At 42.5% G+C, this 14,297-nt stretch overlaps 2 protein-coding genes across 4 annotated transcripts; one reads left to right on the top strand and one right to left on the bottom strand.

The window, feature by feature from the left end:
• The first annotated feature begins 4,680 nt into the window (after positions 1-4,680).
• On the top strand, positions 4,681-7,759 carry LOC100283061 (uncharacterized). Its single transcript, NM_001155963.2, has 3 exons — positions 4,681-5,191; positions 5,508-5,609; positions 6,584-7,759. Exons 1-3 carry the CDS (start codon positions 5,143-5,145, stop codon positions 7,477-7,479), a joined length of 1,047 nt encoding a protein of 348 aa, NP_001149435.2. The 5' UTR covers positions 4,681-5,142; the 3' UTR covers positions 7,480-7,759.
• A 468-nt stretch (positions 7,760-8,227) lies between these two features.
• Positions 8,228-14,145, bottom strand: LOC100383421 (Glucose-6-phosphate 1-dehydrogenase). Of its 3 annotated transcripts, none has more exons than XM_035958751.1 (17): positions 13,930-14,145; positions 13,657-13,852; positions 12,916-13,145; positions 12,580-12,665; positions 12,375-12,423; positions 12,110-12,296; positions 11,469-11,626; positions 11,326-11,394; positions 11,073-11,131; positions 10,263-10,299; positions 9,899-9,970; positions 9,606-9,753; positions 9,335-9,430; positions 9,054-9,124; positions 8,829-8,944; positions 8,644-8,689; positions 8,228-8,562 (listed from the first exon to the last, which is right to left on the bottom strand). In XM_035958751.1, exons 3-17 carry the CDS (start codon positions 13,096-13,098, stop codon positions 8,386-8,388), a joined length of 1,554 nt encoding a protein of 517 aa, XP_035814644.1. In that variant the 5' UTR covers positions 13,099-13,145; positions 13,657-13,852; positions 13,930-14,145; the 3' UTR covers positions 8,228-8,385. The 3 variants fall into 3 exon arrangements, with proteins under 3 accessions (XP_035814644.1, XP_008644070.1, NP_001169544.1); XM_008645848.4 differs by having other exon boundaries at positions 12,916-13,136; positions 13,930-14,133; NM_001176073.1 differs by lacking the exon at positions 13,930-14,145 and having other exon boundaries at positions 8,229-8,562; positions 13,657-13,780.
• Between the last annotated feature and the right edge of the window lie 152 nt (positions 14,146-14,297).

Below are 14,297 nucleotides of genomic sequence, written 5' to 3'. Positions count from 1 at the left end.
GCCTAATGGGACGGAAAGTAATGGAGTACGTTTGGAAATGCGAGGATAGCAAAGGGGCATCTTACTATACTTCTTGCGCTCATGGCGCTTAGAAGTGGCGGATGCCGATTCGGAGCCAGAGGTGGAAGGTGACGAAGAGTCGGTCTCGTAGTAGACCACCTTCTTCATCTTCTTCTTCTTGTCACCTTTCCGTTGTGTCTTGATGGAGGAAGAGGATTCCTCCTTGTTCTTGTGGTCGGACTCCCTTGAGTGGGTTCTCCTCGAGCTTGCGGACTTGTCGCCGCCGGTCCCAATCTCCCTCTTGGCGGATGCTCCCGACATCACTTCGAGTGGTTAGACTCTAATGAAGTACCGGGTTCTGATACCAATTGAAAGTCACCTAGAGGGGGGGAGTGAATAGGCAAATCTGAAATTTATAAACTTTAAGCACAACTACAAGCCGGGGTCAGCGTTAGAAACAAAGTCGAGTCCGAAAGAGAGGGCGAAAACAAATCACAAGCAAATGAAGAGTGTGACACGGTGATTTGTTTTACCGAGGTTCGGTTCTTGCAAACCTACTCCCCATTGAGGTGGTCACAAAGACCAGGTCTCTTTCAACCCTTTCCCTCTCTCAAACGGTCACCTAGACCGAGTGAGCTTTTCTCCTCAATCAAATGGGTCACTTAGACCACACAAGGACCACCACAACTTGGTGTCTCTTGCTTTGATTACAAAGGTGTTGAGAACAAGAAATGGGGAAGAAGAAAAGCAATCCAAGAACAAGAGCTCAAAGAACACGAGCAAAAACTCTCTCTTGTCACTATTTGCTTGGAGTGGAAATGGGACTTGGAGAGGCTTTGATTCTATTTGATTTGTGTCTTGTATTGATTGCACTAGCTCTTGTATTGAATGTGAAGTCTGAAAAACTTGGATGCCTTGAAGTGTGGTGGTTGGGGGTATTTATAGCCCCAACCACCAAAATGGCCGTTGGGGAGTTTGTCTATTGATGGGCGCACCAGACAGTCCGGTGCGCCAGCCATGTCACCCAATCGTTAGGGTTAGACCGTTGGAGCTCTGATAGGTGGGACCACTGGATAGTCTGGTGGTGCACCGGACAGTCACTGTTCACTGTCCGGTGCGCCTTCTGGCGCCTGCTCTGACTCTGCGCGCGCTGTAGCGCACTGTTCACCTTTTGCAGATGACCGTTGGCGTTGTAGCCGTTACTCCACATGGCACATCGGACAGTCTGGTGCCACACCGGACAGTCCGATGAATTATAGCGGAGTGGCTTTTCCAGAAACCCGAAGGTGGCGAGTTCGAGTTGATTCACCCTGGTGCACCAGACACTGTTCGGTGCGCCAGACTAGGGCAGCCTTCGGTTTCTTTTGCTTCTTTCTTTTTGAACCCTATCTTGGACTTTTTATTGGTCTGTGTTGAACCTTTGGCACCTGTAGAACTTATAATCTAGAGCAAACTAGTTAGTCCAATTGTTTGTGTTGGGCAATTCAACCACCAAAATCATTTAGGAAAAGGTTTGACCCTATTTTCCTTTCATGAATCAACTCAAACACCTCTTCTGTTTATGTGGTGGATTTCACGTTTTTTTATTTTTTTATACTTTGAACTTCAAACAATCAAGACAACGTGGATCAATCAAAAGTTGATATGTGGCAACGGACGACAATTATGGATCAAACCCTCTATCACGACAGTCGGTATTGATTGTTCGACTCCAACATGGTCGGTATCCACCGACCAGTAGATCCATCAACTAGCAAACCTAATTGAACATCGTTGGGATTGTTCAAGTCGATACCGACTGTCAGCCAAGCTACGCCAACAGTAGATATTGTCCTTGCCTTGATTGGAGCAAGCCTAAGAGACATATTCGAGTTGCTTCTAGCTCAATTAGTGCTCTCCGACGTCTGATATTGAGAGACTAGGATGGGATGTTTGGCAAGGTGTGAACCAAATAGGGGTGATGTCATATCTTATTAATCTAAAAGTCCAATCCCTTGTGGAATGAGATGTTATCATTGTGCATAACTTGCAACATGGTTAAATTATTATTCTTGTACTATAGTTTTTGGGGGCAGGAGTGGACTAGGTTCTTACCCCTTTTGCTTCATGCGTACCTTGTTGTTGTTATTTGGAGAAGATAAACAAGTATTATTTGAAGAGTCCACAAGACTAAGAGAAGAAAGGGGTAAATAGTACTTCTTCTATTCTTTTTTATTTATCGTGTTTTAGTTAAAAATAAGCTAGCCTTTTTTATTTATCGTATTTTAGTTAAAAATAAACTAGCCGATGACAAATATTCGAGAACAGGTAATGGAATTATTACTTGTTCTTGTCTTGGAGGATATCTTTGTTACGTGGGTTGCACTGGGATCAATATTAAACGGTTTTTGTCTCTTAGCCTCTGTTTAGTTAGAGTTTTTATGTGAGAGAGTCTTTAGTCCTAGACAACCTCTGTTCTCATTCTCCTCCCTGCAAAGCCCATTCACATTTCCATTCCCGGCTATCACGTGTCTTTCTCATTCCCCCTCCCACAAAGCCTATTCCCATTCCCACGTGCATCCCACGCCTAGCTAAAATTAAATTAAAAAAACAGGCTCCAAGGAGATTCAAACCCGCGACCTCTCAAATAAATGTGTTTGTAGCTACCACTACACCACATGTGTGTTTATGTCTACATTTATTATAGTAAAAACATATAATACATCTCTCCCGAAGCCCACCTGCTACCCTTGCACAATGTGTATTAGTAGATAAGTATCACTGAGATTATTAAATTATATTTTTGGATTGAGGGAGTAGTATTTAAAGAAGAGCCTTGCATGCAATTTCTTTTGTTTGAATAATGTTTTCAACTTAAATACTTTTTTTGCATGTGTAACATTTATTCTCCATAATATTTTTCCATGGATCTAACTTATAAATCATTTTCATAAACCAATGCCAAAGATGAATCCATGTTTCTTACTTGGAAACCCGAACAAACACCACTAGCACGAGGCGCTCGCGTTGGTGTCGCTCACCGACGACGAGAAGAAACTTGGCGACTGCCAGTTCGAACTCTGGAAGCAGTCCTACATGGCCCATGCGCCGCTGTGTACGGCAAGCTTCGGCGCAGCCGCCGCTTGGACGTGGTCCAGAGCGGCTGCACCGCGCTGTCCATCGTCAAACATGGGGACCTCATGGTCGTCGTCAATGTCGACGACTCTCGGGTTGTTCTGGGCATCGCAACCTACGACGACGCCATCACGCCGTCTAGCTCATCATCCACCTGAAGCCTAACCTGTCACGTAAGTCGCTACTGACCGACCATGAATTCTTGTGCGCTGGAATGATGACCATTGTTGTTGTGTGTGAGTGTCCTCGAACAAGATGTATGTAGAGGAGTAGCACATCCGGTGGTGCAACGACCAGGTATACTACCTCGCTGATGAGCCCGGGGTGCACTTCATTTGGCAGCCCAGCCAAGAGTGATCGGTACTCACCATATCACGCGCGTTCGACGACTATTATATCAAGGATTGTGGCGTCATCTCGACACCGGAGGTGAGCAGAGGTGGACCGACAACAATGACCACTCGCCATCGTCGGGGTACCTTTTGTGCCGGCCTGCCTTTAATTCTCTTCGCAAACACACACTTGCATTTTTTGTTTAAGCAAGCGTGTATGGTGGTGCGTGCCTGATGACTAACGATGTACGACGGAACTTCTACCGGCAGGTGTGGCACGTGCTCTCCAATAATGAGACCATACAAATCTTGACATATATCGAAGTCTGCATGATACTGATGGTTGCAATGTAGTAGTGAAACAACTAAATTAAAATAACAAAATGTATGTATGGCTAGGATCATAAATGGATTATGAAATATTTAACAATATAAGACACATTTTATATATAAGTTATCATGGTATTATATGTTCCCGTTGCAACGCATGGGTACTGACCTAGTGTTGGTGTGATGTCAACAACGGAGAGAGTGGTGTCTATGAAACATTGCTATGTTAAAAAAACTTGTACGAGTTGATTGAATCATAAGTTGATATGTACTATAGCTTATGTCGACTTCGATTCCAGCGTAAACCCATATTCGATTAGGCTGGAGCGATTCTAGGTGAAAGTAATAATAAATTCACCGCTTATATTTTTTTTGTTATATGTATTCAACATAGTATATGCTTTTATTTTCTATGTGTGGTTTAAAAAAAGGTTATTGTTTATGTAGTGATTGGTTCATAATTTTAGAAGTGTGTAATTTTGAAACAAAAAACATGTTAAATATGTGACGTATAGCCAATAGCATAATAATCTTGAAGGTTGGATTTGGACGCTCAAAGTGACAAGCTAATAACATACTTCGTTTGTACCAATTTGATTTTTACCAAATTTGACTGTATTATTTTTTGAAAAAAAGTTTAAAGACATATTTGAAAATATATTATATTCTACAATATAAAGTTAAATGAACTAGTATAAAATATAAATTGGAACGAATGAAATATGCTATTTCTTTACCATGGATATGCTTTGAACTAGTGGACGTTGATATTTTGGTACATGAAAAATAGCAACGAGGCTCGAGGCAGGAGAATGACGGAAGCGACGACGGTGAGAGGCACAGAAGCAAACTTGTGATCGTACACGATATGCGGACAACGCCGCACCCTTCTATCTAGGCCAGACTAGAAGGGTAGAAGAAGCAACAACGGTCAAGGGCCTAGCTATTTGTTAACTCTGGCCCCTCACCTGCTCCCCTTCTGTCCAGCCCACGGGAGGGCGACTAGGGTTAGGGGCGACCGGAGGTCCCCGCGCCTGCCCAAATCCACCCATCCCTTCCGTTCAAGCCGCCGGAGCTCCCAGGCCGCTGGTGTCGAAGCCGTCGCCCCTTCCTTCCAGGCCCGCCTCCTCTCTGTCCGTTCTGTCTTGGTCGCCGAAGCTCAAGACCACAGTGTCAGGAAGTTCTCCAATCTTCCAGCCAAACACAATTCATCAGTCAGATACACTTTGACCGAGGAATTATTCAGAATCACTCCACGAGAGGATCAGCTTTCGAAGCTAGAGAAGCAGAGCTCTACCAAACAGGCCAGGACGTCTCTCAAATCCCCAGTTCAGTAACTGGCTAACTGTAGGAGAAGGAGAGAGAGATGGAGAACGGCGGCGCTAAAGGCGACGTCCCCGACGATGCGAACGAGCGTAAGGAATCATTCCCCAGCCCTCCGGTGGCCTCGTTCTTCCTCCTCTGCCTTTCTGCTTAGTAGGGCCGGCTTTCTGCATCCATGTTTTGTAACGTGGCGAAATCTTCCTTGTTTCCTCTGATATATAGATGATTTTGCCATTATCATCTTCGCCACAATGCAATCGGACCCAAAAATCATAAACACATATGGTCCCATCAATCATAGACACGGATGACAAAATAACATAGAGCCAAAACTCAGTGTCAAAATAGCAAATTTCTCGCTTCAAGGGTATTCGTGTTCCTGAACATGCTTTGTTTGGTGCTGCGCAGATTGCCCTGGAACACAGTCTGAGGAGGCAGGCAAGGCAGATGCCTGCGCTGGGTGCCCCAACCAGCAGATTTGCGCCACCGCCCCCAAGGGGCCTGATCCCGGTAATTGGATCTTTTCATATCCTTGTGTTGAATTCCACTCGATTCTGCTCTGGCGCTGGTTTACTGCAATCTCCATCATATCATTTTGTTTTATCAGTGGTTGCGGATTTGGCATTTTATGTTTTCAGTACAAAATTCTGACTAAAGCATTTTGGATTTAAAGGATTTACAACAGCTGCGAGCCTGCAAGTGCTTATATATACAAGTAAAGAAAGTCCATGTTCTAGTAGGAAGTAGCCTGTAGTTTTAGGCATTCCAGGTCCAAAAACAAGGGGAATTGAATGAGAAATTTTAGCACCAATAAAAGATTCTGGATTTGGACCAGACATGTATCCGCTCGATCCAATTATATGATTGAATGTATTTACGAATTGTTCAAAGTGAACTTTATCAGAGTAGTATTAAAACGATGTGACTGGCTAGGGAAGAAGGGTAGGGCTTGGGATGATGTGGCTCCTGTAAAGCAATTCATTGTGATCCAAATTTCAAAAAAAAAAATCGTTCTGAATTTCTGATCCAAACTTGTATAGTTGTAGGCTTGCAGTAAATGTTGAGGCTTGAAGATTTTCAGATTGAGCGGAAAGACAATGTGATTGTCCTCTAGTCCTGCACTGTATACTTAGTGGATGATAGAGACTACATCAAGTTTTCCATGACTCATCAATGCATAAATAAATGCTTGGCCTAAATGCATCTTCAACAAATCTAAATGTGCTTTAGCCACTGTAATTTATTCGATACATTTCACTGCAAAGCATCAATGTTTAAATGCCAAATGTATGATTGCCTTAACTTTTGTAGTCGGTGTCCATTTATCTTAAGCTAGGATTTTTTTTCATGCAGTTAAATGTGATTATACCATTAGCTGTAGGTGAGTGAATGAATTGTATATACGTGGGACACTGTTTACTTGCTGCTTGTATAGTGTCTGCTAGGTGAAAGTGAACTGATTGTTGACTGGTTGTATTTTGCAGATGTGGTTGCTATTGTTGAGAGGTTGGCTACTGTGAAACACAAATTGTTAGTTTTGTCTGGAAAGGGAGGTGTTGGAAAAAGCACATTCTCAGCCCAACTCTCGTTTGCCCTAGCTGAAATGGACCATCAGGTTGGCCTTCTTGACATAGATATATGTGGCCCTAGCATCCCTAAAATGCTAGGCCTTGAAGGACAAGATATTCATCAAAGCAACCTTGGCTGGTCACCTGTGTATGTTGAGTCCAACCTTGGTGTGATGTCGATTGGTTTCATGCTGCCTAATCCAGACGATGCTGTCATATGGAGGGGTCCCCGCAAGAATGGACTGATCAAGCAGTTCTTAAAGGATGTCGATTGGGGGGAGATTGACTATCTTGTTGTGGACGCTCCTCCAGGAACATCTGATGAGCACATCTCGATCGTGCAATACCTTCAAGCCACAGGAATCGATGGCGCGATAATCGTCACGACTCCGCAGCAGGTCTCTCTGATTGATGTGAGGAAGGAGATAAACTTCTGCAAGAAGGTCGGTGTTCCTGTCCTAGGTGTTGTGGAGAACATGAGTGGTCTGAGGCAGCCGCTTTCAGACCTCAGATTCATCAAGTCAGATGAGGCGGGCAAGACAGATGCGACAGAATGGGCCCTGAACTACATCAAGGAGAAAGCCCCTGAGCTTCTGTCGGTCATGGCCTGCAGTGAGGTATTTGATAGCAGCAAGGGAGGCGCCGAGAAGATGTGCCATGAAATGGGGGTTCCTTTCCTTGGTAAGGTGCCCATGGATCCGCAGCTGTGCAAGGCGGCTGAGGAAGGGAGGTCATGCTTTGCTGATCAGAAATGCAGTGCCAGTGCGCCGGCTCTTCGAAACATCGTGAAGAAGCTGATCAAGGCCGAGTGAGAAAATAATGTTGGCCTGCTGGGGAATCTGGTAGTGAGAAATGAGATGAAATGACAGATGCCAGAGTTCTCGTTACCAATATATATATATGTTACGGCGTTACACACTGAATCTGTATTAGTGCTTGTGTTGGACCTGTAAGTTTTTGTTCGTGAATAATCAGTGGGTGCACAGACTATTAAAAGCTTAGTTTCTGCTCTACCAAGTGGACTATGTTTGCTTGAACGATATGTACTGTACGCACCAGAACTGAATGAGAGTGTACGGTGTTAGCAATATCCCTGGCTGCGCTTCATTGATCTCTCGTGGCACGAGCACGACATGTTTGTAAGAAAATTATCCGGTAGTGGGGCTTAGGGCAAAAAATCAGGACAGCACCTCAGACCTTTCATCGCAAAAGCTGATGATGAGTCACGAACAATAAGCGTCTTCTTTATTTATCTTAACACTGACGGCTGAACAGTGGACACGACCAGGCAAGTGGCAAGCAGGTCAAAACTGATTTTCTTTTTGTTATTTTCCGCGAGAACAGTAGCTGGAAGTTTTGAACAGTGGAAGTTTTGACGGCTGAACAGTGGACACTGACTCGAGGGAGTTTACTTTCATTTTATTGTGGATGTTTAGTTAATTATCAATTTGTAATAGCTGTATGCAGGAAACTGCAAAAAGCTGGAATATTTTTTGCTTCCATAATAAAAAAAGCTTCTCAAGGAAATTCCGAAGAAAGGAGAGAAACTAAAAACAACAGTGAGATAATAACATCACATTCTTTTTTTATTCCAATACCGTAAAGGGTCACTCAAACAACAAGCAGAAGTTTCTCTTATTACACGACCCACGTATTACAAAGGGATCTTCCCCGCTTTCTGTCATTCTGTGGTTACACGGCAGCTGATAATCAAACAGCTAAACCTTAGAAAGGGTCGGCGGAACCCATACATACCCATGGGTCTGCACATACCCCATCCTCCTGCTCAACTCGTCGGCTTCCTGCGGTCCTCGGGTTCCCGGCTTGTACGGAACGGACCTGAGCTTGCCACCATCGATGTCGTGAAGCAAAGGAGTGAAGATTTCCCATGCGGCCTGAGACCAACAGACACATTGTCAGAATAAGCAAATTCACAAGGAAGCCACTGCAAAGGAAATGCATGGCCAGTCACAAACCCTCAGCTCATCTCGGCGAACGAAGTGCTGCTGGTCTCCTCTTATCCTGTGAAAACATAGTCAGGGGTGTGAATATATACTACCATGACTGGGGAAGAATTGCTTCATCCAGCAAGTTTCAGAGAACTGAATGTGCTGGAAACAAATTTAGCGCTAGGACTAGGATAGGATGGAACATCACGCACGTATCCAAGATGAGACGCTCGTATGCTTCTGGGATTTTGACGCCATTGTACCGCATCCCATACGATAGATCCAGTTCGCTTTGTTCGGTTGCCATTTCCAGTCCGGGTTTTTTGACCTGCAAAAGTTCGTTCTTTAGACATACAATTCTGCCGCATCTTTTTTTCTCTCCTTTAAACAAAGCGGGAAATTCAAAGGCTAGAGTTTACAGAGGTAAATGTATGTACCGTTAGTTTCATGTACATGGCTTCTGATGGCTGCAGGCGTATGACAAACTCATTCCTGCCTTGTTTCTTGCCTATAAAAGAGAGCACAGAGGATTAAACACGTTCAGTGCAACCAGACAAGTTTAAATGGAAATCTGGTGCTTTGAACAGAATCATTGAAGGTAGTAATCACAAGGGAAATCAAGTTCTCAGGGGGAATTGGTAAATAACAGTCAAAATCAGGGATGGACTTAATGATAATAATATATTTATTTAAAATTTGAAAAACACAGGGTACCTACATCTAAAAATGTCACCAGGAGCATCCTTGAACTGTACACGTATCTCTGCTTTCCTCGAATTTAGTGCTTTGCCAGCCTTGAGGATGAATGGAACCCCTATGCGACAGTCATTTGCATTTAGCACCAAAGAATAAACATTGCAATGTTCAGAAGTATGACACTGGCATATGACGCAGAGTGGGAATTATCCGGTTATAAAAATATGGAGGTTCGATTAAGGAAGACTGCAGAGCTAGACATTGGGAGCAATGGCTCATCGAGTAATATTTACCCTCCCATCTTTCGTTGTGTACCCTCAGTACAACAGATGCAAAAGTAGGGGTGTTGGAGTCATCTGGCACAGTAGGGTCATCCTTGTAGCCATCATATTGTCCGATGACTACCTCTTCATGCTTTATAGGCTCCACCGATTGCAGAACCTAGCATTGGTTGTAAAAAGGCAACTAGTAAGAAACAAAAAAAATGACAAACAACACAGGATTCATAATCTGGTATCACATCAAGAAAGTTTAGAGGCTCGTTTCCTGTCTGTTGATAGAATAAAAAGATGTAAGAAGTAAGAACCTTGACTTTTTCATCTCTAATGTGCTCGGGTTTAAGAGAGACAGGCTTTTCCATAGCCACCAAACAGAAGACCTGCAAAATTAGAGCGACAGTCATACCAGAGCTCTCTCCAGAACAAAACATTGCTATATCTATGAGGAATGTAATTACAGGTATCTGCTGTGTCTGCTCAGAAGATTAGCACTAGATTGGTGATGAAACAAAATATTAATCATATTACCAAATAATCATGCATTATATTGGACTGTACCCAATCCCCACCCTAAACAAGTACTCCTCTAGAGTCTAGATTCAAGTCAAAAAGTACGTGTCTGGAAAATCACTCATAAACCAACGGCAAAAGAAGTTCATAAGATATATTTACCTGCAACAAGTGGTTCTGAATGATATCACGAATGATACTGCATCAACAAAAGTGGAGTCAGATACGAGTATTTTGCAATAAGATAAAGAGCAACACATGGAGGCCCTCAAAGTGACAAAAAAATAACGGACAATTGCATTTTTATCCCTGCTCACGACTATAACTCCATTTTTTGAACTTTGCACCGTTGCCCCTGTTTTTTTGAAACGAAACCTCTGTTTGCCCCTATTCCGTTGTAAGCACATAACGGTGGTAACTCAGCACATGACTTTGCACATGACAAAACTGCTGACTTAACACCGTTATGTGCTTGTAACGGAATAGAGGCAACCGGGGGCTGCATTTCGAAAAAAACAGGGGCAACGGTGCAAAGTTCAAAAAACAGGGGTAAAATGAAGTTAGAGTCGTGAACAGTGGCAACCATGCAAATGCCCCAAAAAATAACGATAATGCTTGCATGCCCTCTCGAAATTCAAAACAAAACCGCACAAGTATTGGAACAACACTGTTGATAGTATAGAAGGTGGTGCAAGCAGGATAGAATTTAAATTTAGTAAAAAACAATTGGAAATAAGTACAAAAGACTTGTCTTCCAAGGGAAAAACAATATAAACTGTGCAGTTTGTCTTTTCCCCCAAACTATAAAGGCACATGATCAGAGGACCTATTAGGGCCAATGGTGAACCAATGATATAATACATATAATGATAGAAGTATAGAGCTGATATTTTATAACCTGACCATATGGTGCTTACAACAATTTTTTATGCAAAGGACAACCATGCAAGAATGTAGCCGCTTCCAACGTACCCATATTGATCAAAATATCCTCCACGTCCTTCAGTTCCAAAGTCCTCCTTAAATACGATCTGCAGAATTCATTCATTACATGCAAGAACATATGTTAGGCACAATAATTACTGAAAAAATACAGCTTTTTGACATCAATTTTATTTAATTCTTCAGACAAACTGACAAAAGATGTGTTATCAACTTATAACAGCCAACCATGATTTATAAAGAAATAAAAAAAATACTGTAACCACCTAGGAAAGGATCTTACCTGTACGTTAGCTATGTTATCACGGTTCCAGAGAGGCAAAAATAAGCGGTTTGCAAAACGAAGCACAAGCTGCAAACATGGCAGTATAAGAAACAGTTGCATATATAAAGCATATACAGTTCACTATGGCTCACACATATTACCAGGTTTTGGACAAGCTCTTTTCCTAAATAGTGGTCAATTCTATAGAGTTGTTCTTCTTGAAACAGCTGCCCAAGTTCAGCACTCAGTTCCTCTGCAGTGTTCAAATCCTTTCCAAAGGGCTTTTCAACAATAACCCTTGTCCAACCGGTGTGTGAAGCTGAAAGTACAACATGAATTGATAATTGGTATCACAGATTTTTAGCACAACTGCCCAAAAAGAATGGGGCGAAGAAAGTAGTGTCAGAAAAACTCCTTAATTATGCGAACTTCAGAACATGCAGTTATCTTTCTTAATTATGTGTGAAATTTTGATGCCAGAACGTTAAGTGTTTCCAGAAAGCCCCCACCCTCCGTCCAAAAAAACTGTAGGCAACATAAACTTTGAAAGGAAATATCTACATGAATACGACAACAGCACATTAACATTTTCTTTTACCTTTCACCAGCCTCGCTGAACAATGTCGACTTATATAAAAATGGATCACATCAACTATTGTTTATTTGTTTCTCAGCAAAACTAACTATTTCCAACATTTAAATCTATGTATTTACAGGATAGCTTCATTAATTTCAGGAAAGCTCAGTTGGGTACAGTGCTTAGAGAGATGAGGAAGTAAGACATTGAGAAAGAGTAACTTACATGGACTCATGCAATATGATCTTATCATTTTGCATACTGATGGGTAGACTGATGGAGGCAATGCCAAATAAAATAATCTGCGGTAGCTTCCCGAGTCATTGTTTTTTGAAGTTTCATACTCAGAGATTGCCTTATTTAATAACTCAAATCCTTCCACCCTATCATAGGAGCCACTAACATATTTTACCTGTACGAATTTTTCACATGATTACAGACGTCAAGAGTTTTCAGATTTCAGGAGCTATACACAATATTAAAAACTTACTAACTGCAAAAACTGAGAAAGATGTTCATCTGAAGCTCCCTTGAGGTATCTGCAGCAATAGACCATTTATATATTCAAATAGAGAAAGAATCATGGAATCTTTCCATCGTATCAAAAATATGAGTTAACAGGAAGGGGCACATTATACAGAGGTAACGATTCTGTACATGAATTCTTGTACCAATTCAAGGAAAATAGATCTTACCCACGAATGCGTTCTCTTAATCCATCATCAGAAAGATTTGATCTTGCGTACCCAAATATATGGACTTCTCCAGATTGCAGAAATCCCTGTAGATATAAACAAGGCAGCGAGTAAGATTCACAAGTTTGTACATGCGCCAACCTAAGACACTTACATGAACATATTATAATTTAGAAATGCAAATACATTATACTATGATGTTCTACATTTTTTTTGTTATACTGCGCACTCATGGTATAACCAAAGAAGAGATGGATCAAACTATGCATTTGTTTGTAATTCTCTGTTTGAAGGCTTTATATATTAAGTACAAAACCGCTAGTGATATTAACTTACCTGCTGGAAAAGGTGAAAGAGCGCTGGGAAAGTTTTCTTCTTAGCAAGGTCTCCAGAAGCGCCTAGTACAACAATGGACAAGCAGCCAGACTCTGAAGATAGTTCATTGTCCTTGGAAATTGATAGAGAACTAAGGCTATTTTGTCCAGATAACGGGGAAGATTCAGACGACCCTCCTGACATGATGAATTGTATAGTTTCTTCTTCCCTCAGATAAATACCTACAAAGGCTGAGAAGGTACTATTAATCACACAATTTATATGAGGTTCAGCTAAAGCAATATATTAAGTCACTATTAAAGAACAAATTAACAAGCATATACCATTACTGATTGTTACAAAAAAAAATACCGTATACAAGGAGACGAGGGAATAAAGAAATCTCGCAGAGTACAAGATTAAAGTAGCTGGTTTATCTATCTATTTATTAAAAAAAAGTATCGTCCTCAACCACTCCTAGGAACGGAGTAGCCGCAGACCAACAGACACACGATCCCTGAAGATGAGCTAAACGATTCCTACTGCAGGCAATTCTTTTCCCAGAAAAGGTCTTCGGATGATGAAAAGTAAACTAAAATCTTAACCCACGAACAAGTAGGTACCGAGAGAAGACTCTACGGCGGGCAGATCCACAGAAACATAAACGCACGGGGATGAAGAACTGACAGAGACGATGCTCCCTGTCCCAGGCACAAGAAGCCGACGCTTCAGAGTTCAGAAGAGTAGGAAGACGGCGCTTACCCCGCTACAAGTACCGCCGGCGATCACCCAAGACCAAGAGCGGAGAACAGAAGGGTCGCAGCAGCCACTGAAGCTTTGGGGGAGGCGCAGCGCGGAGCGGAGAAGGCAGCCACTGGTGAGGTGAGATTTGACTTCGCGATTTACGGAGGGAGGGGGGGGAGAGGGATTTGTAAGGGCATGTACAACCTAGATACAGCTGCACGGTACTCCAGGTATAAGACACAACTAAAACATAACATAATACAGTGGTCATGTCTAAAACATGTGTCTTACCATATTCATTGTACCAATCAGAACATTCAATAAATTAAAGTGACCAATCAGATAGTCTCCTGTCTCGAATATAGAGCTAAGACACTGTGTCTTCGTCAAGATATATGTCTTGAGATTTTTTACATTCACCCCCCTAGACACACTCTAAGACACAACTTAAGACATCCACTGTACATGCCCTAATGATGGGTGGAGTGGGAGGGAGGGATCGCACTGGCTTCCTTCCTTTTTCCCTCCGCCGCTTTTATACCCGCCGAGTCGCGCCGGCCCCCGGCGGCCTCCGTCTCCACTCTCCAGTCCTTGCGTCCTGCCTTTTGTTGACCTGACCTGCCCACTCCTAGACGGCTACCATCCACCAACCATGCAGT

The sequence above is a fragment of the Zea mays genome, chromosome 5, assembly GCF_902167145.1.
Source record: "Zea mays cultivar B73 chromosome 5, Zm-B73-REFERENCE-NAM-5.0, whole genome shotgun sequence".
Taxonomy (NCBI): domain Eukaryota; kingdom Viridiplantae; phylum Streptophyta; class Magnoliopsida; order Poales; family Poaceae; genus Zea; species Zea mays.
This window is presented reverse-complemented; position numbering and strand designations above follow the sequence as displayed.